Source organism: Mandrillus leucophaeus, unplaced genomic scaffold (genome assembly GCF_000951045.1).
Source record: "Mandrillus leucophaeus isolate KB7577 unplaced genomic scaffold, Mleu.le_1.0 Scaffold3, whole genome shotgun sequence".
Taxonomy (NCBI): domain Eukaryota; kingdom Metazoa; phylum Chordata; class Mammalia; order Primates; family Cercopithecidae; genus Mandrillus; species Mandrillus leucophaeus.
Genome location: NW_012103142.1, coordinates 10934902 through 10960228, shown reverse-complemented (window position 1 = coordinate 10960228; position 25327 = coordinate 10934902). Strand labels below are relative to the sequence as shown.

The 25327-nt window shown below is 45.6% G+C and overlaps 2 protein-coding genes across 5 annotated transcripts in view; one reads left to right on the top strand and one right to left on the bottom strand.

The window, feature by feature from the left end:
• PTK7 (protein tyrosine kinase 7 (inactive)) overlaps positions 1 to 25327 on the bottom strand; it is a 97253-nt gene that overhangs the window by 52494 nt on the left and 19432 nt on the right. The gene's annotated exons all lie outside the window — the stretch shown is intronic.
• Positions 18938 to 19462, top strand: LOC105544325 (thioredoxin). The gene has a single exon (XM_011986765.1). It carries the CDS (start codon positions 19010 to 19012, stop codon positions 19316 to 19318), a length of 309 nt encoding a protein of 102 aa, XP_011842155.1. The 5' UTR covers positions 18938 to 19009; the 3' UTR covers positions 19319 to 19462.

Here is a 25327-nt window from a genome sequence, read left to right as displayed (position 1 = left end):
TTTTTTGAGACAGGGTCTTGCTCTGTCACCCAGGCTGCAATGACGTGATCTTGGCTCACTGCAACCTCCACCTCCCGGGTTCCAGCCATCCTCTCACTTCTGCCTCCCAAGTAGCTGGGACGACAGGTGGGTGCCACCACATTTGGCTTATTTTTTGTAGAGATGGGGTTTCATCATGTTGCCCAGGCTGGTCTCGAACGCCCGACCTCAGGTGATTCACCCACCTCGGCCTCCCAAAGTACTGGGATTACAGGCATGAGCCAATGTGCCCAGCCTAAATTTAATTTAAATGAAATAAAATTGAAAATTCATTTCCTCGGTAACACTAGCCACACGTCCAGTGCTCACGGGCCATAGGTGGCTGGTGACTGCTGTACTGAATCACAGAGAGAAACAGTTCCATCCTCAAAAAAAAAAAAAAAAGGTCCATCTGACCACCTGCTTCTGGCTGCCTGGTTCCTCTGACTGCCCACTTCTTGCCAGAGCCTGTGTGCAGACACACTGCCTTTTTCTTCTTCTTTTTTTAATTGATAGGATTCTGACTGAGAGAGGACACATTTCTTCCTTTTCTTTTCTTTTTTCTTTTTTTTTTTTTTGACGGAGTTTTGCTCTTGTTGCCCAGGCTGGAGTGCAATGGCATGATCTTGGCTCACTGCAACCTCCGCCTCCCGGGTTCAAGCAACTCTCCTGCCTCAGCCTCCTCAGTAGCTGGGATTACAGGCGCCCACCACCACGCCTGGCTAATTTTTTCTATTTTTAGTAGAGACGGGGTTTCACCATGTTGGCTGGTCTCAAACTCCTGACCTCAGGTGATCTGCCTCCCACCTGGTGAAGAGACTGGGACTGACGTGAACCACCACGCCTGACCTAGAGGACACATTTCTGATCCAGAGAACCCTCAACACCATCAGCCTCATTTTACAGACAAGGAAACCAGAGTCAAGGATGCCCCAGTAAATGGCAGGCTCAGAAGCCGCCCCTGGATCTGTCTGACTCCCAAGCCTGCCTTCTTTCTGTGATGCCGCACTGGCTGCTTCTCATTTCACTCACTAATTCCCTGTTACCCGCATTCCCTCCACAACCAATCTATTGTGTTTCACATGAGTCCCTTTGTTTGCATGTGCTCTTGTAAAATGCAATTGGTGTTCCACTGGCAGGTATTTCTTACTCATGTCAACAGTCCTGCAAGATCTCTTACCTGCTCCCTACTCATTGTTCATACTCAGCATTATGTTTTGAGGACCCTTCTCTGTGGCCTTCTCCTACATCCTGCTCTTCTCCCCAATAGATTCACATATTGGGCTTTTCTGGGGGAGACGCAAATGAATGCTCTTTTAAACAGGTGGCTGAACAGAGCTGTCCACAGTTGAAGTCTAGGGCAGGTGCAGTGGCTCACGCCTGACAGTAATCCCAGCACTTTGGGAGGCCAAAGTGGGCAGATCACCTCAGTTCAGGAGTTTGAGACCAGCCTGGACAACATGGTGAAACCCCGTCTCTACTAAAAATACAAAAATTAGCCAGGTGTAGTGTCGGGCACCTATAATCCCAGCTACTCAGGAGGCTGAGGCAAGAGAATCGCTTGAACCCGGGAGGCGAAGGTTGCAGTGAGCCAAGGTCGTACCACTGCACTCCAGCCTGGGCGATACCACGAGGCTGAGTCTCAAAAAATAAATAAATACATAATTACATACAAATAAAAACATAGTTGAAGTCTACAGCTTCTCCTCTGCATGCCCCAGCACCCAGCCCTGGCCTCTATCACCTACTCACCCTCATCTGTTTCCACTACTACTCTGGGTATCCTCAGAACCTGGTCACATGCACATGTATCCATATGCACACGCGCGCGCGTGCGCGCACACACACACACACACACACACACACACACACACACCAGCTTTTTCTGGCCTTCTTCCTCCTCCACTCAAGCCCAGAAAGTGACTAGAGGCTGGACCTCGGCTGGTTTCAAAGGGATAAGAGAAAGAATCAGTCTCATACTTTTATATTTAGAAGCGTTCTGCAAACCACTTCCCGGAGCAGACAAGAGTGGGGAATGTGAGGAAATCACTTTGCTATGTTGTGATGTGGAAAGCACGAGCCGCCCAGGGCCTGTGGCAGCGGGCTGCGGGGACATGAGGCAATGTTAGCACATGTGCAGGAGGCAAACATGCCCCTGGGCAGCCTGGCCATCCCTTCTCACGGCTGGCCAGCTGGCCGGGAGCAGAGCCACAGACCCTCTCTCAAAGACCCCTCCTGCTACCCTTCCTTTGGGGAACACAGTGTCTCCACTTGTCTGGGCAACAGCTGTTTCTGGAAACCGACTCTTCTTTCTGAGGAGGGGTCTTACAAGGGGGTTGCTCCACTCAGGCCTATAAGAGTAGACTTTAGGCCCAACCTGGGACACAAAGAGAAGACTCCAGACTGAGGGAGGGGGCTGGAGGGTGCTTAGAAGAGCCACGAGCTTGGAGGGGCAAGGGAACACTCATGGACCCAGGTCCATGGGAGAGGGGCATGGAGCGGGATTTTGCACAGGGCCCACTGCCCCCTTCATTTTTTTTTTTTTTTTTTTGGGATGGAGTATCTCTCTGTCACCCAGGTTGGAGTGCAGTGACACAATCTTGGCTCACCGCAACCTCCGCCTCCTGGGCTCAAGCAGTTCTCCCATCTCAGCCTCCCAAGTAGCTGACAACGGCCATGGCGCCCAGCTAATTTTTGTATTTTTAGTACAAACAGGGTTTTTCCATGTTGGCTGTGGCTGGTCTTGAACTTCTGACCTCAAGCAATCCGCCCATCTTGGCCTCCCAAAGTGCTGGGATTATAGGTGTGAGCCACCACACCCGGCCCCCACTGCCCCTTTCTGAACGCAGACCTGCTCCTGCCATCAAAAGCTCTCCTCACAGCCATCTCTGTGGCTAGGAAAATGTTGAGATAACAATGCACCAGAGACGAGGGGAAGAGATCTTGCAGGAGCCATCAGCCGCAACCAAGGTTGTTGCTCAAATATCACTCACAGGTAGTGGAGCCAGCCCAGTGTTATTAGGTGAGCCCTGGGGGTGTCGGGGGATGGGGACAGGCCACCTGCTCGGTTACAGTCAAACCATCAGATCTTCCCAGATACTTCCTAGACTCCTTACAAACTCCATTTTACTGCTTAAAATATAAGCTTCCTAATAAGTTTATATTTTAAATATTAATACATATTTTAATGCATTAATCTTATTTAATTTCTTAACTACATTACTAATGATTGGTCCTTTATTTTTAAGGAAAATAAAAAAGAGTCATACTTTTTAAAAAATCACCTGTTTAGAAAAAGTATTCTGGCTAAAGACATAAAATAAATATTTTAATCTTCTAATTAATAACAGTAGATGAAAAAAATACAAACTGATGAATAAAGGACAGAAGCAACTCCTTGTAAAGTGTTTTTGTTTTGTTTTGTTTTGTTTTGAGACAAAGTCTAGCTCTTGTTGCCCAGGCTGGAGTGCAATGGCAAGATCTCGGCTCACTGCAACCTCCGCCTCCCAGGTTCGAGTGATTCTCCTGCCTCAGCCTCCTGAGTAGCTGGGATTACAGGTGCGCACCACCACGCCCTGCTAATTTTTTTGTATTTTTAGTAGAGACAAGGTTTCACCATGTTGGTCAGGCTGGTCTCGAACTCCTGACCTCAGGCAATCTGCCTGCCTAGGCCTCCCAAATAAGTTATTTTTAAAAGCACCAAAATCTTGCAACTCATCACCAGATGCCAAAAGCCTAAGGACAACCCGCTTCAAGGGGAAACACAAAGCATAAAGCATACACGGACGGCTGAGAAAAGGGCTCCTAGGGGTGGCTGATGCAATCACTGAACTGAATAGCCAAAAAAATGACAAAAAACCTCAAGTTTATTTCATGCTTACTCCCTTGATCTTTCCGTCAAGGTCCGGAAGGCACTGAGATCTGGCTTCACTCAAGTCAAGAACTGGCTGTGCCCCCATTCTAGGGAGTGCCTCTTACGGACTTCCAAAGTCACACAGAGACAGACAGGAGAGAGACAGAGGGAGAAAGAGAGGGAGACAGGGAGATGAGATAAGGGAACAGAAGAAATTGAGAGAGACAGAGAAGGGGAGACTGACAGAGAGAGAGAGAGACAGACAGACAGACAATGTGAGACCCAAGCCCTGGCAGACAGATGGAGGTGGTGAGAGACCAACATGCAGAGACACAGACAGAAACTGAGAGACAAAGATCAAGTAACATAGAATCATAGAGAGACAGAGACAAAGAGACAAGAAATAGCACGCACATGTGACACACGCGCATGCGTGCATGCACGGGGCTCCCCATGCCTGCAGGGCAGGCCTCAGCCCCACATTTACCCCAGCTGCCCCTGGCAGGTCTGTTCTGTTTCCAGTAGCAGGGGCCCTGCCCACCCCCTCCCACCACCTTCCCCAGCAGCCACAGGGACTCCAGACTGAGTCCCCGGCCACAGGCCTCAGGGCTGCCCAGGGTAACACTAGATCCTGAAGGTTACAGCTTGTCTGTTGGTGGAAGGTGGGAGGGAGTGAAAGAGAGGGGTGGAGGCTCTATACATACACCAGATTCAGACCCTTTATAATGGAGAGCCCTCAAATTAGAGGCTCCTGGTAAATAATTCACCAGGAAGAGTACAGTACCTTCCCTGGGCTCATCCATTATTCATCAATAAATGCACCGTACTGTTACACTTCCTGACATCTAAAATGGTCTGAGCCATTAGGCCAGGAATGAGACAACAGCAGAGCAGTTTCCACCCAACTTTTCCAGAACCCCTGACCCAGCAGTCCTCCCGTTTTTGGGGCTTAAGTTGCTGCTCCTTAAGCAAGGGCAAAGCACTCAGCTTCCAGAAAGGGCCAGGCCTCTCTGACTGTGAGATCCCAAAGGCAGGCACATACCCAGCTCCAAGAGGGCCCCTCTGGCCCTCCCTAGGGCCAGAAAGAAACAACTGTGCCCAGAAAAGTCTTAGGTAAAACCTTGTGTTCACCAGACCCCAGAGGGAAAAGGGAAAAGAAAAACACTTTTTTTTTTTTTTGAGCTGGAGTACCACTCTGTCACCCAGGCTGGAGTGCAGAGGTGTGATCTTGGCTCACTGCAACCTCCACCTCCTGGGCTCAAGTGATTCTCCTGCCTCACGTTCCCCAGTAGCTGGGACTACAGGCAAGCGCCACCACACCTGGCTAATTTTTGTATTTTTAGTAAAGATGGGGTTTCACCATGTTGGTTAGGCTCGAACTCAAACTCCTGGCCTCAAGCGATCCATTCGCCTCAGCCTCCCAAAGTGCTGGGATTACAGGTGTGAGCCACCACACCCGGCACAGGAAAATACCTTGTTTGTATCTGTCTAAGGGCAATACTGTTCTGAAGAGTATCAAAGAGCACTTTGGGAGGCTGAGATGGGAGGAGCTCAGGAACTCAAGACCAGTCTAAGCAGCATTAGCAAAACCCTGCCTCTAAAAAAAAAAAAAAAAAAAAAAAACCAACTAGCTGTGTGCAGTGGCACATGCCCATAGTCCCAGCCACCGGGGAGGCTGAGGCGAGAGGATCACATAGGCCCAGGAATTCAAGATTACAGTGAGCTATGATTGTGCCACTGACTGAGACCCCATTCTTTAAAAAAAAAAAAAAAGGCTCAAAGATTTTGACTTTGATGCCAGCCACCAAAGGCAGAAAGACCTGCATCCTAGACTTGGCTCTGAGCAAGTCATCTTGTTGTCTAGGCCTTGGTTTTCCCGATTCTAAAATGGGGCCGGGTGCGGTGGCTCACACCTGTAATCCCAGCACTTTGGGAGGCTGAGGTGGGCAGATAACCTGAGGTCAGGGGTTCAAGACCAGCCTGGCCAACATGGTAAAACCCCGTCTCTACTAAAAATACAAAAATTAGCCAGGTGTGGTAGTAAGGGAATAGAAGAAATTGAGAGACAGAGACAGAGAGAGAGAGAAGGGGAGAGTGACAAAGAGAGAGAAGCGGAGAGTGACAGAGAGAGAGAGATAGACAATATGAGACCCAGGCCCTGGCAGACAGATGGAGGAGGTAAGAGATCAACATGCAGAGACACAGACAAAGAGACACTCCCAAGTAGTCCCAGCCACTTGGGAGGCTGAGGCAGGAGAATCACTTGAACCTGGGAGGCGGAGGTTGCAGTGAGCTGAGATCACGCCACTGTACTCCAGCCGGGGTGACAGAGGGAAACTATGTCTCTAAATAAATAAATAAATAAATAAATTTTAAAAACTGGCTAGCAGCAACACCTGCTGTCTATCCTGCAGGGCCTCTACAAGGATGAAATGCCTCTGGAAAGTTTACAAAATATATAACTGTAAGGCACTGGCATACAGTGTAGATGCAGGGTGGAGATGAGGTTAAAAGTTCAGAGACTGGAGTCTGACTACCTATATTCACTCCCTCACTTACCAAGAGTATGACCTTGGACAAGCTGTTTATCCCTTCCATGCCTTCATTTTTGTATCTATAAAATGGTGCTAATAGGCCAGGCACAGTGGCTCACGCCTGCAATCCCAGCACTTTGGGAGGCCAAGGTGAGATGACTGCTTGAGCTCAGAAGTTCAAGACCAGGCTGAGCAACACAGTAAGACCTCATCTCTACTGAAAAGTTTAAAAAAAAAAAGAATTAGCTGGGCATGGTGGTATGCACCTGTGGTTCCAGCTACTCAGGAGGCTGAGCTGGGAGGATCACTTGAGACCAGGAGATCAGATTGAGGCTGCAGTGGGCAATGATCGTGCCACTGCATCCCAGCCTGTGTGACAGAGCGAGACCCGTCTCAAAAGAAATAAAATGAAAGATGCTCATAACAGTACTGGCCTCATAGGCTTGTTGCAAAAAGAAAATTCACATGGTAACAGAGGTAGCAGGTCTGAAACAGAAAATTAGCTGAGCATGGTGGTGCGCGCCTGTAATCCCAGCTACTCAGGAGACTGAGGCAGGAGAATCACTTGAACCCAGGAGACGGAGGTTGCAGTGAGCCAAAATCAGGCCACTGCACTCCAGCCTGGGCGATACAGCAAGACTCTGTCTCAAAAAAAAAAAAAAAAAAAGAAAGAAAGAAAAGAAAAGAAAATACTCCAATGCACTAGTAATCTAAGAAATGTAAATTAGAACAAGTTCTTCTACCCATCAAATGAAGGCCAAGATTTTAAAAATAACACTCAACGCTGGTGAGCATATGGAGAAAATAGTCCTTCTACTTTGCTGGAGGGAATATAAATTATAATAATTCCCTTCTGGAAAATGGTTTGGTAATATTGTACTAATGTTCTAAAAAATTTATGTCCTTTCTCCTTGCAGAATTGGCTGATTCCAGTTTTGGGACAGGAAATGCACAAGAGAAGCCTAGAACTCCATCTTATCATACAAGGAAACAAGCAAAGACTAGCAGGTCTCATCAAAAGGTCCAGGGGGAAAAAAAAAGATTCAAGGCCTGCTGGGTATGGTGCCATGCTCCTGTAGTCCCAGCTACTTGAATGGTTCAGGTGGGAGGATTGCTTGAGCCCAGGAGTTCAAGTTCGGCTTGGGGAACATAGCAAGACCCTATCTCTTTAAAAAAATAAAATAAATAAAAAGGTTCAGGCTCAGCTTAAAGAGGCTCCCATCAGCCAATGATAGGACCACTTAAGCATCTGTAAGAGTAAGAACCACATGGACTAAAACATATCAAATAGGTTTAAAATCCATAAGTGCACAATGATGCTTAACACAAAACACCCAAAGTCTCTCAATGGCCACCTTTGAAGAATGTTAGAAAACCAATTCATTATTTGGAAAACAGGTACAGAATCAAGCATTTATTCTTCCCTTTCTTGAACAGCTATATCTCTGGGTAACCAAACAATTAATGAGGAGAGATTTGTCTTTATAGAAGTTTCCAGCTAATAAACAGAATACCATCATTTAACAACTCCCTAATGAAATAATGGATCTAGCAATGATAAGTGATGGCTTCTCATTCCAAAGAGACAACCAGATATTGTATCTACTGAGGGAAATACACATGAAGGGGGGAAAAAAAAATCAAATCTGAACTTGATGAAGCCTCTACATCTAATCCATTATTGGAAAGTTTAACAAGTCTGGGCACAGTGGCTCATGCCTAGAATCCCAGCACTTTGGGAGGCCAAGGCAGGCGGATCACCTGAGGTCAGGAGTTTGTGACCAGCCTGGCCAGCATGGGGAAACCCCGTCTCTACTAAAGATACAAAAATTAGCCTGGCATGGTGGCAGGCACCTGTAGTCCCAGCTACTCAGGAGGCTGAGGCAGGAGAATCGCTTGAACCTGGGAGGCCAAGATCATGCCACTGCACTCCAGCCTGGGCGTCAAAGCAAAACTCCGTCTAAAAAAAAAAAAAAGTTCAAGCAGCTTTCTAGAACAAATTTGGAAAACAAGACACAAGTTAGATAACAATGTGCCACCAACTGAAATAATAATCGTGAACACGCATTCTCTGTATCTTCTATTACTCCCGTAAATAACTGGTAAAACCCTAATACTGCTATTTAACATTTCATGTGCTTACAACTGTGTCTTCACCACTAGATTCTAAGCTTCCTGAGGACAGGTGCAGATCTCACACTTGGTCTCCTCCATGGCAGGTGCCTTGCCCATGAGAGGTGCTCAGGAAATATTGGTTAATTTGTGGTGGTTTTACTAAGCCAGATAATTTGGTAGCATTATCCCAACATGATGTGGAACCAGCCGAGGGTCAAAGCCCAATATGGGATCCTGGTAGGCAATTATACTAATTATCATTATTAATTCAACAATCATTTACTTAGAGCCTACCATGTGCCAAATACTTCATAAGACACTGGGGACAGAGAGAGAAACACACATTTACTGCCTTTAAGTGTCTCAGTTTAGTGAGAGAGTCAGGCAAGTAAACATATAATTAAAGAAATAGCTACCACTTACTGACCACTTACTATCACTGTTCCAAACACTTAACCATATTAACTTGTTATAATGCTAATGCCCATCTGGTGGGGTAGGTACTATGCTCCCCATTATGCAGATGAGGAAATGGAGGCAAAGAAAGGTAAAGCAATTTGCTAAACATCACATAGCTGTTGAGTAACAAATGCAGGCTTCAAATCTCAGGTCCTCTGGCCTGAAGAAAGTCTATCTAACCCCTACGCTTTACAATAATGTATTACCACACAGGATGATGGGTGGGTGCAACGGACACAAAAGAGAAGCATCCAAGTCAGAGTCAGGGGATTAAAAAGTTAGGGAGGCCGGGCAAGGTGGCTCACACCTGTAATCCCAGCACTTTGGGAGGTCGAGGACGGCAGATCACCTTGAGGTCAGGAGTTTGAGACCAGTCTGGCCCACATGATAAAACCCGCCTCTACTAAGAATACGTAAATTAGCCAGGCATGGCGGTGCACACCTATAGTCCCAGCTACTCAGGAGGGTGAGACAGGAGAATCACTTGGGAAACCTGGGAGGCGGAGGTTGCAGTGAGCTGAGATCACGCCACTGCACTCCAGCCTGGGCGACAGAGCAAGACTCTGTCTCAAAAAAAAAAAAAAAAAGTCAGGGAAGAGGCTGGGCGTGGTGGCTCACAACTATAGTCTCAGCACTTTGGGAGGCCAAGGTGGGGAGATCACTTGAGGTCAGGAGTTCAAGACCAGCCTGGCCAACATGGTGAAATCCCATCTGTACTAAAATTACAAAAAATTAGCCGGGCACCACACCTGTAATCCCAGTTACTCGGGAGGCCGAGGTGGCCACGAGTCGAGATCACACCACTGCACTCCAGCCTGGGTGACAGAGCAAGACTCCATCTCAAAAAATAAAAATAAAAATAAAATAAAAAATAAATCAGGGAGGAATCTTGGAAGGGTTTTCAACATAAGGTTGTATGAAGGAAAGGGGCGGGTGTGATGCCTCATGCCTGCTATAATCTCAACACTTTGAGCACTTTGGGAGGCTGAGGCAGAGAGATCACTTGAGGCCAGGAGTTCAAGACAAGACTGGGCAACACAGTAACACTCCATTATCTAGGCATGGCGGTGCAAGCCTGTAGTCCCAGCCACCTGGGAGGCTGAGGCAGGAGGATCCCTTGAGCCCAGCAGGTCAAGGCTGCAGTGAGCTGTGATTGTGCCAGGGCACTCCAGCCTAGGTAATCGGGCGAGACCCTACCTCAAAAAACAAACATACAAACAAACAAAAAAGGGAATGGGACTTGGCAAATAGAGCAAGTCAGAAGCACAAAGACCAGGCATGATCAGAAAACTCTGAGTAATTCAGGATGCTCAGAATTAAGAGAAGGAGGAGAAGGAAGTACCATTAGAACACCACTTTGGGGCAAGGAGGCAAAGGAGGTGAAATATAAACCCACCCTGCTCAGGCTATCCCCCAACAAAAAAAATCACAACCACAATGAGTCCCTGTTTCCAAGGAGGTGGTTGCTAGGGTAGGAAATGGACTGAAGAAGCTCTTTGTCATGGAGAGAATGGCAGGCACAGTCACAGAAGTCATGGCTATGGGATAATGCCATACCTGCTCTATTAGTTTCCCAGGGCTGCCATAACAAATTACCGCAACTGGGTGGCTTAAAATAACAGAAATTTATCCTCTCACAGCTCTGGAGGCCAAAGTGCAAAATCAAAGTGTTGGTGAGGTCGGCTCCTTCTGGAGGGCACACGCTTCTGTCCTTGTTCCTGGTGGCTGCCAGCAATCCCTGGTGCTCCTTGGCTTGTAGCTGCATCACTCCAACCTCAGCCTTCACTATCACAAGCTGTCTTCCTGTAGTGTACCTCTGTCTCTAGGCCTCTTCTCTTCATTGGGCGCCACCAGTCATATAGGATTCGTCATTCACCTTAATGAATTGATCTTACCTTGGTTTTATCTACAAAGACCCTAATTCCAAATAAAGTCATATTCACAGGTACTGAGGCTTAGGACTTCAACATATATTTTGGGAGGGCACAATTCACCCTCTAATATCTGATATTCTGCAAGTTGCTTTTTTTTTTTTTTTTTTGCTATACAGTTAACCACAGATGTCTTTCCATGTCTGTTCATATAATTCTACCTCATTCACTTCAACCACTGTGTATTATTTCACTGTATCAATTACCCATAATCTATTCATCCAATATCCTAGTAATGGGCATTCAGATGGTTTTCCTTTTTTTTTTTTTTTTTTTTACCATTACAAAGAATATTCTTATTCTCTGTATAGGCATCTATGCACATTGATAATGAGAGGGTTTCTATAGGATGACTTCCAAAGAATGGGAACAAAGAGAATATAATTTCAAGTTTTTCATAAATGACATCCAGCATTATCTCCAGAGAAGTTTAAAAAAAAAAAAAAAATAGGCCAGGCGCGGTGGCTCACACCTGTAATCCCAGCACTTTGGGAGGCTGAAGCGGGCGGATCATGAGGTCAGGAGATCAAGACTATCCTGGCTAACACAGTGAAACCCCGTCTCTACTAAAAACACAAAAAATTAGCCGCGCGTGATGGCGCCTGTAGTCCTAGCTACTCAGGAGGCTAAGGCAGGAAAATCGCTTGAACTTGGGAGGCGGAGGTTGCAGTGAGCTGAGATCGCACCACTGCATTCCAGCCTGGGCGACAGAGCGAGTCTCAAAAAAAAAAAAAAAAGAAAGACAAGTGACAAATTGTTCTTCAGAAAAGTCGTGCAGGTTGGGTGTGGTAGCTCACACCTGTAATCCCAGCACTTTGGGAGGCCATGACGGGCAGATCACGAGATCAGGAGTTCAAGACCAGCCTGGCCAATGTGACGAAATCCCCTCTCTAGTAAAAATACAAAAATTAGCCAGGTGTGGTGGCGGGTGCCTGTAATCCCAGCTACTTGGGAGGCTAAGGCAGGAAAATCACTTGAATCTGAGAGGCGGAAGTTGCAGTGAGCCGAGACCGCACCACTGCACTTCAGCCTTGGCGACAGAGTGAGACTCCGTCTAAAAAAAAAAACGTTCACTTTGGGAGGCTGAGGCAGGCTGATCATGAGATCAGGAGATCGAGACCATCCTGGCTAACATGGTGAAGCCCATTCTCTACTAAAAACACAAAAATTAGCTGGGCGTGGTAGCAAGTGCCTGTAATCTCAGCTACTGGAGAGGCTGAGGCAGGGGAGTGGTGTGAACCCAGGAGGCAGAGCTTGCAGTGAGCGGAGATCACGCCACTGCAGCACTCCAGCCTGGGTGACAGAGCGAGTCTCCGTCTCAAAAAAAAAAGTTGTCCTAATTTATGCTTTCTTAACCAACACTGTTGCTTAATATCTTTGTCAACCTGAGACACATAAAATAATACTTTGTGGCTGGGCATGGAGGCTGACACCTGTAATCCCGGCACTTTGGGAGGCTGAGGTGGGCAGATCACTTCAGGTCAGGAGTTCAAGACCAGCCTGGGCCAACATGGTGAAGTCCCATCTCTACTAAAAACACAAAAATTAGCCAGGCGTGGTGGCATGTGCCTGTAATCCCAGCTTCCCGGGAGGCTGAGGCAGAAGAATTACTCCCTCCCGGGAGGCAGAGGTTACAATGGGCCCAGCTCATGCCACCTGTACTCCAGCCTGGGTGACAGAGCAAGACGCCATCTCATAAATAAATAAATAATAATAAAAACGTTTGTTTTAACTAGCATTGTTTCTCCTTAAGAAGATAAAGCAATTTTTCATTTTTAACTGGTTAAATTTCTTCCACACCCCCAACCAAGATTTCAATTTAAATTGGTACTTGGGGAACACAGAATATGAGATATTTTATTGTCCTAAATTTCTTATTGTCCATTTTATGTTCAACTCTGTTGCCTTATTTTCCTTATTTACTGTTACCTTATTATTATTTTGTAATTAATAAGATCAGAAATATAAGATCTGATTTTCTGGATTACATGTAGCACTCACCCTCCCTCCTCCGGAATGGTCATTAAATTACGGAATGACTTATATGTGCCAGGCACTGCTCTAAGTACTAAGAATGCAGCAGTGAACAAGACAGTGAAGGTTCCTGTTCCTAATCGCTATTTCACCGAAGAAGAAGAAAAAGTGTTTGCACATGATTTGAGAAAACAGATGGGAGTGAGAATTTTCACCCCTGGGTGCAGACTTGCCTCAAAATTAATTTAAATACTGTCCTATTTTGATCCATTTGAGAGCCTTCTAGGGAAAATCTACTCTGTTCTCCAGGTGTCCTAGAAGGATTCACCGAAGGAATAGTGAAGGTGGGAGCAGAATAGTGAAGTGGTTAGTGAAGGTAGAAGCAGGAATAGCTGCCAGACAGCTGTGCCCCTTCTCTAGAGGGAAGTTATGCCCCCAGGCGCCCAGTGCCTTCAAAGGTTAAGGCTGTGAGTTCAGAGAACAAAGGAAGTTTTAAGGAAGAACAACTCCTCCCCAGTCCAGGTAAAGGGGGACGTAACTGAAGCACCACTCCCAGCCTCACTCCACCTCCTTCCATCAGCCCCAAGGAGGGGGACGTCTGATTGGACATATTTGACTCCGACCCTTCCTCCTTTCACTTGGGAGTAGGGCGTCTGCTCCACCCGCAGGAAGCACACATTTTTTATAGGTAGCTACACACACACACACACACACACACACACACACACCTGTTAATACTCCAGAACTGCTATGACAAGGGAGTAAGTCTGCCTAATTCAAGGATGAATAAGACATTTATCCACTTCAGATTAAAGCCTTGTTGCTTGCTCATCCAACCCCTGGTCTGTCTGTCTGCTTTTCTCCCTCCCTTTCACCTCCTTCGACTGGTTTTAAACTCAGAAGGCAGAAGGGTATTTACTGATGCTGTCAATACAGTTTCCATTATAATGGTTTATGCCTGAGAATTTTTGTTTTTATTTTTATTGATTCTGTGAATGGATAAATGTTCCTGTTGTATTTTCTTTTTTTTTTTTGAGACGGAGTCTCGCTGTGTCGCCCAGGCTGGAGTGCAGTGGCCGGATCTCAGCTCACTGCAAGCTCCGCCTCCCGGGTTTACGCCATTCTCCTGCCTCAGCCTCCCAAGTAGCTGGGACTACAGGCGCCCGCCACCTAGCCTGGCTAGTTTTTTGTATTTTTTAGTAGAGACGGGGTTTCACCGTGTTAGCCAGGATGGTCTCGATCTCCTGACCTCGTGATCCACCCGTCTCAGCCTCCCAAAGTGCTGGGATTACAGGCGTGAGCCACCGCGCCCGGCCTTCCTGTTGTATTTTCTAAATGGTTACTTGCTGATAAGTAGCAAACCTTCTGGGTTTTGTGTAGGTTTTGTATTTGCCCAAATGACTCAGTTCTCTCACTGATTGTCGTAGTTTTTCAGTTGATAATTGGGTTTCCCATGTAAAAAAGGTACCTCTGCAAAAACATTAACTTTATTTAGACTTTTAGTCTTTTTTTTCCTGTGAGTGACAGGGTCTTGCTCAGTTGTCCAGGCTGCAATCCTCTCACCTCAGCCTCCCAACTAGCTGGGACTATGGGTGCATGCCACCTGGCTATATTCTTTCTTATAGCATTATTTCAGCTAAAAGAATAATAAATAGTAGTGACTTTATTATTTTAATTTAGTGACTTCTTTAATGCAAATAGCATTGCATTTCATTTTTAAGTATAATGATGGCTATGTTTTTTTTTTTTAAATCAGAAACGGACGTTAATTTATATCTAGTGTCATTTTTGCCTCTATTGAGAGAATTGTGTGACACCTCTGAGGTTTTTTTTTTTTTTTTTGGTAAGGGTAGGAGGAACAACGTCTTGCTCTGTTGCCCAGGCTGGAATGCAGTGGTGGGATCTCAACTCACTGCAACCTCCACTTCCTGGGTTTAAGCAATTCTCCTGCCTCAGCCTCCCAAGTAGCCGGAATTACAGGGACCCGCCAACACAACCGGCTAATTTTTTTTTTTTTTTTTTTTTTTGAGACAGAGTCTTGCTCTTTCACCCAGGCTGGAGTGCAGTGGCACGGTCTTGGCTCACTGCAACCTCCATCTCCTGGGTTCAAGCAATTCTCCTGTCTGAGCCTCCCAAGTAGCTGGGACTACAGGCACCTGCCACCACACCCAGCTAATTTTTGTATTTTCAGTAGAGACGGGCTTTCACCATATTGGTCAGGCTGGTCTCAAACTCCTGACCTCAGGTGATCTGCCCACCTCAGCCTCCCAAAATGCTGGGATTACTGAGCCACCTCACCTGGCCAAGAGATGCTCCCCAGAATGGCTCGAACCACCCACCTCCAGAGTTGGAGGTAAGCACACCAATCAATCCACGACATGGAGGGTCGAGTGGTGCTCTGTATTTTTTTTAGTAGAAACAGGGTCTCACGATGTTGGCTGGGCTGGTTCTCAAACTCCTGACCTCAGATGATCTGCCCACCTCGGCTTCCCAAAGTGCTGGGATTACAGGCATTAATCACCATGCCCAGCCACCTCTGACATCTTATGTTGATGAATTATAAAGGGTAAGCCATCCATGCATTTTTGGGAATACATCCTTTACTTCTTTATGGTACATTATCCTTTATCATAGTGTTAGATTTAATTTTCGAGTATTCTATATTAGACTTTTACACCAACGTTTCTAAGTAGTGTCGTTTTCTTTTCTGCACTGTCAGCATTTGAGAACAAGGCTATATCAACTTTGTGACACACACAGGCTGTTGTCCATCTGTTCCTTGGCTCTGTGACAGTCTCTACAAAGCATTTACAGGCTCTACTTCTTCAACACTTTTCAAAATTTCCCCTCAAAACTATTTGATACAATTATCTTTCAGTCGTTTTTAACAGTTACTGGTCTATCCAGTCATTCAATTTTTTTTTTTTCACATCTGCTTAGTTTTTTATTTAGTTAAGTATTAAGGACCAGTTTATCAACTCATTAGATTGGTCAGGGCAAGACACTTGAACTATGCAGCAGGATTTAAAAAGCAGTTGGTTTTTGGTAGTTCTCTGGTAACCACACAAACACATACACACAAATTTGTAAACTACTCTGAATATTGGATTTCCCCCGTGATCTTGTATAATAACGTGCTGTTCACAATCTGCAGTATTTTGGAAAGTATATAAATTGGACACGGCCAAATTAAAGATATTTCATAAACGCCTATAAAGTATTTGGGAACTTCAGCTGTATTCCCCAAAAAATCAGTTTTAAACTATAAAGAACAAAAATGCATATAAAATCAAAACAGATTTAACAGACGTCTTTGAAAAAAATCAAATTATAATTCAATTTTCTACTTTTTCAAATATGACTAAGAAAAAGAGTCACAAGTAGTAATGTCTACCATCTTTTAAAAAATCCTCTAATAATTTTTTTTGAGACCGAGTCTCGCTCTGTCGCCCAGGCTGGGAGTGCGGTGGCGCGATCTGGGCTCACTGCAAGCTCCGCCTCCCGGGTTCACGCCATTCTCCTGCCTCAGCCTCTCGAGTAGCTGGGACTATAGGCGCCCACCACCACGCCCGGCTAATTTTTCGTATTTTTAGTAGAGACGAGGTTTCACCGTGTTAACCAGGATAGTCTTGATCTCCTGACCTCGTGATCCGCCTGCCTCGGCCTCCCAAAGTGCTGGGATTACAGGCATGAGCCACTGCGCCTGGCCCAACCAACCAGATTCCTTAATAAATTTCAGTCATTATATTTCCCTGGCACAGATTTATTAGCATAGCACCAAACATGGTAACCCCTGATAAATATTAAAATATTTTCCTATCACAATGGTCACAATTCTAACTATTAGTAAACACTTTCTTAAACGGTAGCCCTCTCTGTTAAATGGTAAGTTCTCTGGGGACAGTGAACTTGTCCTTCCCGTTTCCCACTCTATAACCCTAGTACCTACTGGGTACCTAGAATGTACTCAAGAAATAGCTGTGGGGCAGGAGCAGTGGCTCATGGCTGTAATCCCATCACTTTGTGCAGACTGCTTGAGTTCAGGAGTTTGAGACTAGCCTGGGCAACACGGCAATACCCTGACTCTATAAAATTTTTTTTTTAATTAGCCAGGCATGGTAGTGTGTGCCTATAGTCCCAGCTACTCAGGGGGCTGAGGTGGGAGGACTGCTTAAGTCTGGGAAGTCGAGGCTGCAACGAGCCGTGATTGCACCACTGCACTCCAGCCTGGGTGACAGAGTGAGATACTATCTCAAAAAAAAAAAAGGAAAAATAGTTGTGAAGCTATGAATGAAATTAAAGCTTCTTTTTTTCTTTGTTTTGCCTATTGTCCTTTTATTTTTCTACATTAGAAATGCCAAAGTCATGTCTTTTTTTTTTTCTTTTTTTAAGTACTGGATCCTAAATGACTTATCTATTTTATATTTTTAATTTCAAATTTATTAACTTCAAAGTTATATTCAAAAGAAAATTAATAATCAAATTATTTCCTAAAAACAAGACTGAAATAAATGAAAATAAATTAATCCATTGGCCTAAAGTTAGAAAAAATAAAACAAACTTTGCCATTATTATAGGTTTGTATCATGTAAAGAACATGAAACTTTCTTATTCAATCTAAACTCCATTTCAGTTGGAGGCTTATTCCACTGAAATTTATCATCATGACTGATATACCTGTCTTTGCTTTTATCTGTTTCACATTTTAATACTACAATGCTGCTTCTTTTGTTGTAAATATGATTTCATTTAGTTTCTTCACCTCTTATGATCTGCAAAGATTATTTCTTGCTTTTTAATTCTAGTAGCATACCATTTACTACTTTTAAAACTATTGACTTGGCAGGACGCAGTGGCTCACTCCTGTAATCCTAACACTTTGGGAGGCTGAGGCGGCTGGATCACCTGAGGTCAGGAGTTCGAGACCAGCCTGGACAACATGGCAAAACCCTATCTCTACTAAAAAATGCAAAAATTAGCCAGGCGTGGTGGTGGGCGCCTGTAATCCCAGCCACTTGGGAGGCTGAGGCAGGAGAATTGCTTGAACCCAGGAGAAGGAGGCTGCAGTGAGCTGAAATTGCACCACTACACTCCAGCTTGGGTGACAGAGTGAGACTCTGTCTCAAAAAAAAAAAAGTTTGCTTCTTTTTTCCAGCAGCATTCCAAGAGAGAAATGACAGGATGTGAACTAAGCCCAGGACTAGGAGACTAAAGGAGAGGGAATGGATTTGAGAGCAGTGAAGGGCATACTAATCAATGGAGAAGAGGAATAAACAAATCTAGGCAGCAAGCAGTGCCTTAAGGGTCCCCAAGTCCATGTTGAAGAGGAGTTGGGGGCTCATGCTGAGTGTCTCTCAAGTTCACCTCCCAGAACAGCAACCCTTGCAACACACACCTCACTAGACCCTCACCATAACCCATGGGGCAGATATTACCATTTCCATTCTACAGATGAAGAAACAGAGCTCAGAAAAGTTCAACTGAATTCTGGTCTCTGGAATCCAAAAACGTCTTGAGCTACCACTGGGCAGCTGAGGCAGGGTTAAGCTGCGTGGGAAAACTGAGGACAAGACTTTGACCCACTGGATCAACCTTATCATCAAGTTGCAGGCCACAAAAAGAACATACCTGATAAAATAGAAAATAGAGGCCGGGCGCGGTGGCTCAAGCCTGTAATCCCAGCACTTTGGGAGGCCGAGACGGGCGGATCACGAGGTCAGGAAATCGAGACTAGCCTGGCTAACACGGTGAAACCCCGTCTCTACTAAAAAAATACAAAAAACTAGCCGGGCGAGGTGGCGGGCGCCTGTAGTCCCAGCTACTGGGGAGGCTGAGGCAGGAGAATGGCGTAGACCCGGGAGGCGGAGCTTGCAGTGAGCTGAGATCCGGCCACTGCACTCCAGCCCGGGCGACAAAGCGAGACTCCGTCTCAAAATAAATAAATAAATAAATAAAAATAAAAAATAAAATAGAAAGCAGCAGATAGTTCAGCGCTAACTGGTGAACAGAGAACAGACACAGTCTCAAAGATCAGGGATAAAATCTCCAGTGGGGAAGCTTGGTCTGGTGCTTTGTATCCGTTTCTATCGGTCCTTACAGCCGCTCGTCAGACCCCAGCAGCAAAGATGGTAAAGCAGATCGAGAGCAAGGCTGCTTTTCAGGAAGCCCTGAACACCGCAGGTGATAAACTTGTAGTAGTTGACTTCTCAGCCACGTGGTGTGGGCCTTGCAAAACGATCAAGCCTTTCTTTCATTCCCTCTCTGAAAAGTATTCCAACGTGGTATTCCTTGAAGTAGATGTGGATGACTGTCAGGATGTTGCTTCAGAGTGTGAAGTCAAATGCATGCCAACATTCCAGTTTTTTAAGAAGGGACAAAAAGTGGGTGAATTTTCTGGAGCCAATAAGGAAAAGCTTGAAGCCACCATTAATTAATTAGTCTAATCATGTTTTCTGAAAACATAACCAGCCATTGGCTATTTAAAACTTGTAATTTTTTTAATTTACAAAAATATAAAATATGAAGACATAAACCCAGTTGCCATCTGTGTGACAATAAAACATTAATTCTAACGCTTTAAAAAAAAAAAAATCTCCAGGGGGCACTGGGCTCCCACACTGCCAGTTACCTGAACAACCCTGGGTTATCTGGCCATCTCGGCATAATTAGTAATCATGGAGGTGGGGATGTTTGGATGACAAATTATCTGATCATCCCAGCAATGCCCCGCATTTGAACCATGTTTACCAATTTTTATAGATTATTCTGTGTGAATTTCACAGGCCCACTGCAGAACAGTGATTCAGAAACTTTTTTGGTCATAAACCTGTTAAGAATCTGATGAAAGCTATAATCTCCCTCTCCACTAAAACAACAAATACAAAATCGTGTATGTAATTTTGACACGTTCATATCCTTTGACAGAGCAACTCCACTTCCAGGAATTTGCCCTACAGATATACAAGCACAAGGGCAAAGACAGATACAAGGATATTTGTGGTGGTATTGTTTAAAATAGGAAACCCTCCGAAACAAACCTGAAGTCCACCAGTAGGGCACTGGTGAAATAAACCAGGGAAGTGGGGGCAGGATGGGGTGAGGGAGTATAGACAGCACTGGCTTCAGGCTTAGCTTCCCCTTAAAAGATGCAGGGGCCTTCCTGCCCCCCTACCCAACCTGGTGCCCCCAACTCAGCAAGGTCCCTGGAGAGGAAGAAATGCAAGCAAGCGCACAGGAGGAGGCTAAATAATGAATTGTAAGTGTGTGTTTTCTTTGGCCAGGGCAGTCTGGCCAAGCTCTGGGGGCTGCTGGGCAAACATTTTTCATATTTTAGTAGCTGGCCTATGCCCAAAGCAGTCAAAAGTTAAGCAAGCTTTGAATGAGCTGCTCCCTTGCTCTCCAAGGTCCCAAGAATTCTTAATGAGGTTCTAAGGCAGTGGCCTCCAGGCCTCCAGCAAACTGGTCATGTTGCCTTAAATATCACTTACCCTTCACTACTTTTAATGAATGCAAATGATTCAGCAACAAAACACTTAGCCTGAAGCGAAATCCGTCTTTGTGCAGCCGGTTTCACCAGCTTGCTGACAGCCCAGCTCAGGCAGGGCCCTACCGGACAGGCAGGCAGGCTGGCCCAGCGGAGCCGCAGGTGCCCAGGCTAGCCCAGGCAGACCCCTGCACACTCAGGGCAGCAGCAGCAAAAGGCAGGAAGTGCAGAGCACAAGGGAAGATCTCCATCCCACCCACCACCCCAGCGACCAGGTGCAGACCTTCACAATTCCACCTCTTTATGACTCTGGCTCCAGGGCAGAGGAAAGTGTGAGCAGGAAAAACAAAAGGTATTTATTTGATCTAAGGAATAGGGCTTGGTCCCAGGCACCTCAAAGGCTTGTCCGGTCACCACCCACCCCCACCTCCCCTTCACCTGAGGCCAGGTTCCAGAGGAACTCAGAAAGAGAACCCGCAAAGCTCGCAAAGCTCGCTTGGATCCCGGCCCTCCTTCACCAACTGCAAGGAAGTGACAAAAACAGAGACAGTGTAAAGAACCCAATTTACACCCTGTTTTTGAAGTTCTCTTTTGGCAGCAAAAACTGAAAGCAATTTTTCAAGAGTCTGAGAGCAACTTTTAACTAATTTCTTTCCAACCTGAGGCTCAGGGGGATTTCTTGCCCTGTCAGCCTGATCAACACCTCTCCCCGGGGCTGAGATAGCAACCCTGGCCCAGAACAGGCAGCTGTTAATTCAGCTGCCACGTCTTCACCAGCTGCTGGCGGGAGACCCACAGAGGTCCATGCAGGCTCTCTCTAGGCTTTCTTGGTCGTGGATGCAAATATGGAATCAGAGGGCATTAGACCCAAACTAGGCAACTGGCTAAACTCAGGACTACTGAGAGCCCACACATATCTGCCTAGCTGCCTTAGACATAAAAAGGGCTTTGAAATATTTGTTGACTTGGTTTAAAAAGGGGCTGACTTGGCCCCTTTCAACCCTCACAGGACAGAGAAGACAAGATCAGTCTCCCCAACAGAAAAAAGTTTCTCATTGTATCTTAGAGGGCCTCCAAAAATAAGTTATATTGCATCAAAAAATGCCCTTAGCTGTACATCCGTCTTTCAGAAAAAGAGCACTGCAATTTTCTTAAAATAATCAGGAAGAACATTTCAATGCCATTCTTCCCCATCAGTTAAGGCACACCATCTATTATATAATACCTTATTATTCAAAACACTCTCATAGAAAGCCAACCGAAGCAGAAAAGAGCATTCCTTAATCGAGGGGCTAAGTCTCCTAGCCCCTGGGACTCTTAAGTTCTTGCCTTCCATTAATTGGCCCCTTTCCTTCCTGGGCCTCAGTGACCACGCAGGAAGAATGCTTTCCAAAACCCCTATGTGGTAAAGTGCTTAAGGCTACAGAAGTGAACAGGTAGAAGGCTTGACACACACATCTACACAGCAATCTACTGGTTTTTGTTTTGTTTTGTTGTTTTTTTAAGACAGAGTTTCATTCTTGTTGCCCAGGCTGGAGTGTAATAGCACAATCTTGGCTCACCGCAACGTCCACCTCCCAGGTTCAAGCGATTCTCCTGCCTTAGCCTCTCAAGTAGCTGGGATTACAGGCATCCACCACCACAACTGGCTAATTTTTTTTTTTTAAGTAGAGACTGGGTTTCTCCATGTTGGTCGGACTGGTCTGGAACTCCCAACCTCAGGTGATCCCGCCTGCCTTGGCCTCCCAAAGTGCTGGAACTACAGGCATGAGCCACCATGGCCTGGCCAGCAATCTATTTTTAAAAAAACAATTTTGCTTTTGATATTCATACAAAAGGGACACATCTTTCTCTTTTCATCCACCATATAAACCCCATAACCAATCCACCCCACCATCAAATGAACCAGAACTCAACCAAACAAAGAATTCCTTGGCCTTTGGGAAGTTACAATGTGCCTGAAGGGGGAAAGGTGGTGAAGCAGGAGAACAGGGCCTGCAGGAAGCGAACCTAAGGCTGTTTCACACCTATGTCCTCCAACTAAATTGAAATGAAAGCCCTGACTTTGCAGGCCTAAGTAACAAAAAGAGCAGAGGCTACTACTCGCTTTGAACCTTTCTGCCAGGCAGATGGGAAATTGGCTGTCTGCAGCCAATCATACTGAGTGCAGATCCTGTCTTCATTTGCAACTTTGTAACTTCACTCCAGCCTCTGAATGGTTGCTATCCACAACCAATCAGACTGACATGCTGGCCCAGTCTTCCTTTGCACAGAAATGTAACTTTGTAACTTCACCCTAGCCACTGACTGGTTGCTTTTTCCAACCAATCAGATGTTTGCACAGGAGCATGACCTTTGCATGAAGTGGCCAGTAGGAAACTTTTAGGGGGTATTTGGGTCCAGGAAGATTCTGCATCCCAGCCCTTAAGCCGCTGCTTGAGTCTGCTCCCGCACTGTGGAGTGTACTTTCATTTTCAATATATCCCTGCTTTCCTTCTTCTGTTGCTTCATTCTTTCTTTGCTTTGCTGGGGGTTTTGTCCAATTCTTTGTTCAAAACACCAAGAACATGGACACTTGCAGTCACGACCCTCTACCAGTGACAGTGTCATTCAGTAATGCTTGGGTAGCACAAAGTAGAATGGATGGCAACCAGTTGTCTCCACAAAGTCAGAATCAGCCTCACACAAGTGTGCTGCTGGGGAAGAAAACGCTACCATCTCCTGTCCGTCTCCTGCCTGCCTGAGCCAGGTCTCCATCCTCTGAGCTCCTGACATTTACTGTGTGCCTCTCTTTGGTCTTCTCTGTACCCTTGTCTTGTTAATCACTCTCTTCAGATTCTGTCTTGATTCACCTACCAGCAATCCATTCCTGGAGTAAACCTCCAGTGTCCCCCAGCTCAGTCTTTCAAGTTGGAGACTGAATTAGCCAGGCGTGGTGGTGGGCACCTGTAATCCCAGCTACTCTAGAGACTAAGGCAGGAGAATCACTTGAACCCGGGAGGTGGAGGTTGCAGTGAGCCGAGATTGCGCCATTGCACTCCAGCCTGGGCAACAAGAATGAAACTCCGTCTCAAAAAAAAAAAAAAAAAAAGGAGAACCTGTCATCAGAGAGTCACTGTATTCTTTCCATAATAGACAGACTGTGTGCCTTCTGAGGGATACCTACCTCCTCTTGTAAACATCTCTTGCCTTATGAAGGCTTAAAGTCACCAGCCACCTGCCACCAACATACACACATGCACGCAATACTTAGCATGATGCTTTATGCCTTAAGCATCATTTGTAATTTACATGCCAGACTAAAAGGAAAACGGGTTTTATTGAAAGTTACTGGTAGATGGGAAGCAAAACTAGGCCTGTAAATTACAGTTATAACCATCACAGATAAGCATCACAGTTATAACCATCACAGATAACCATCACAGCTATAACCACCACAGATAATCATCACAGTTATAACCTCCACAGATAACCATCACAGGTATAACCTCCACAGATAACCATCACAGTTATAGTCATCTTTTACTGAGCATTCACAAGATCACAGACTAAGTCCTTCACATATACTGAATTTAGAAGATGCTCCATTATTTATTTGCACCAAGAGGACAAAGTGGTACTAGTTGAACTAAGACATAATGTTATATACAGTAGTCCCCCCAATCCTGGGGGGGATACGTTCTATGATCCCCCAGTGGATGTCTGAAAACTTAGATAGTAACAACCCCCAAATGGTATGTTTTTTGCCTATATATACATACCTACAGTAAAATTTCATTTATACATTAAGCACTTGACATCTGTAATCCCAGCACTTTGGGAGGCTGAGGTAGTAGAAGGATTGCTTGAGTCTAGGAGTTCAAGATCAGCCTGGGCAACAGAGCAAGATCTTATCTCTACAAAAATTTAGCTGGGTGTGATGGCACACACCTGCAGTCCCAGCTACTGGGGAGGCTGAGGTGGGAGGATCGCTTGAGCCAAGGAGGTCTTGAGGCTGCAGTGAGCCATGACTGCACTACTGCGTTCCAGCCTGGGCAACAGAGCAAGACCATATCTCCAAAGATTAATAAATAAATTAGGCACATTAGGCTGGGCATGGTGGCTCACACCTTAAATCCCAGCATTTTGGGAGGCCAAGGTGGGTGGATCACGAGGTCAGGAGTTCAAGACCAGCCTGACCAACATGGTGAAACCCCATCACTACTAAAACTACAAAAATTAGCTGGGCATGGTGACACGCGCCTGTAACACCAGCTACTCAGGGGGCTGAGGCAGGAGAATCACTTGAACCCGAGAGGTGGAGGTTGGAGTGAGCTGAGATCGCACCACTGCACTCCAGCCTGGGCCACAGAGCAGGACTCTATCTCAAAAATAAAATAAATTTAAAAAAGAGTCACTTGAACACAAGCACTCTGATACCCTGACATTCGATAAACTGGACAAAGGGATGATTCACGTCCTGGGCGGGATGGAGTGGGATATCGAGAGATTTTATCATGCTACTCCGAATGGCATAAAACTTAAAACTTGTAAGCTGTTTACTTCTGGAATTTTCCATTTAATATGTTTTGACCATGGGTAGCTGAAACCACAGAAAATGAAACCACGGATCAGGGGTGACTACTGTAATTAATTATAAGTTACATCCCAATTTCAAAGATGTGCAAATGTGAAAAGAAAAAACATCTAAGAGTTAATGAAATGCAGTACCATCTCACTCAACTCTTGCAAGAACTCTAACGAGACTGGTATTATTATCCCTATCTTACAAAAGAGGAAACTGGGCCAGGCATGGTGGCTCACGCCTGTAATCCCAGCACTTTGGGAGGCTGAGGCGGGCAGATCACGAGGTCAGGAGATCTAGACCATCCTGGCTAACACGGTGAAACCCCGCCTCTATAAAAATATAAAAAATTAGCCGGGCGGCTGGGCGCGGTGGCTCAAGCCTGTAATCCCAGCA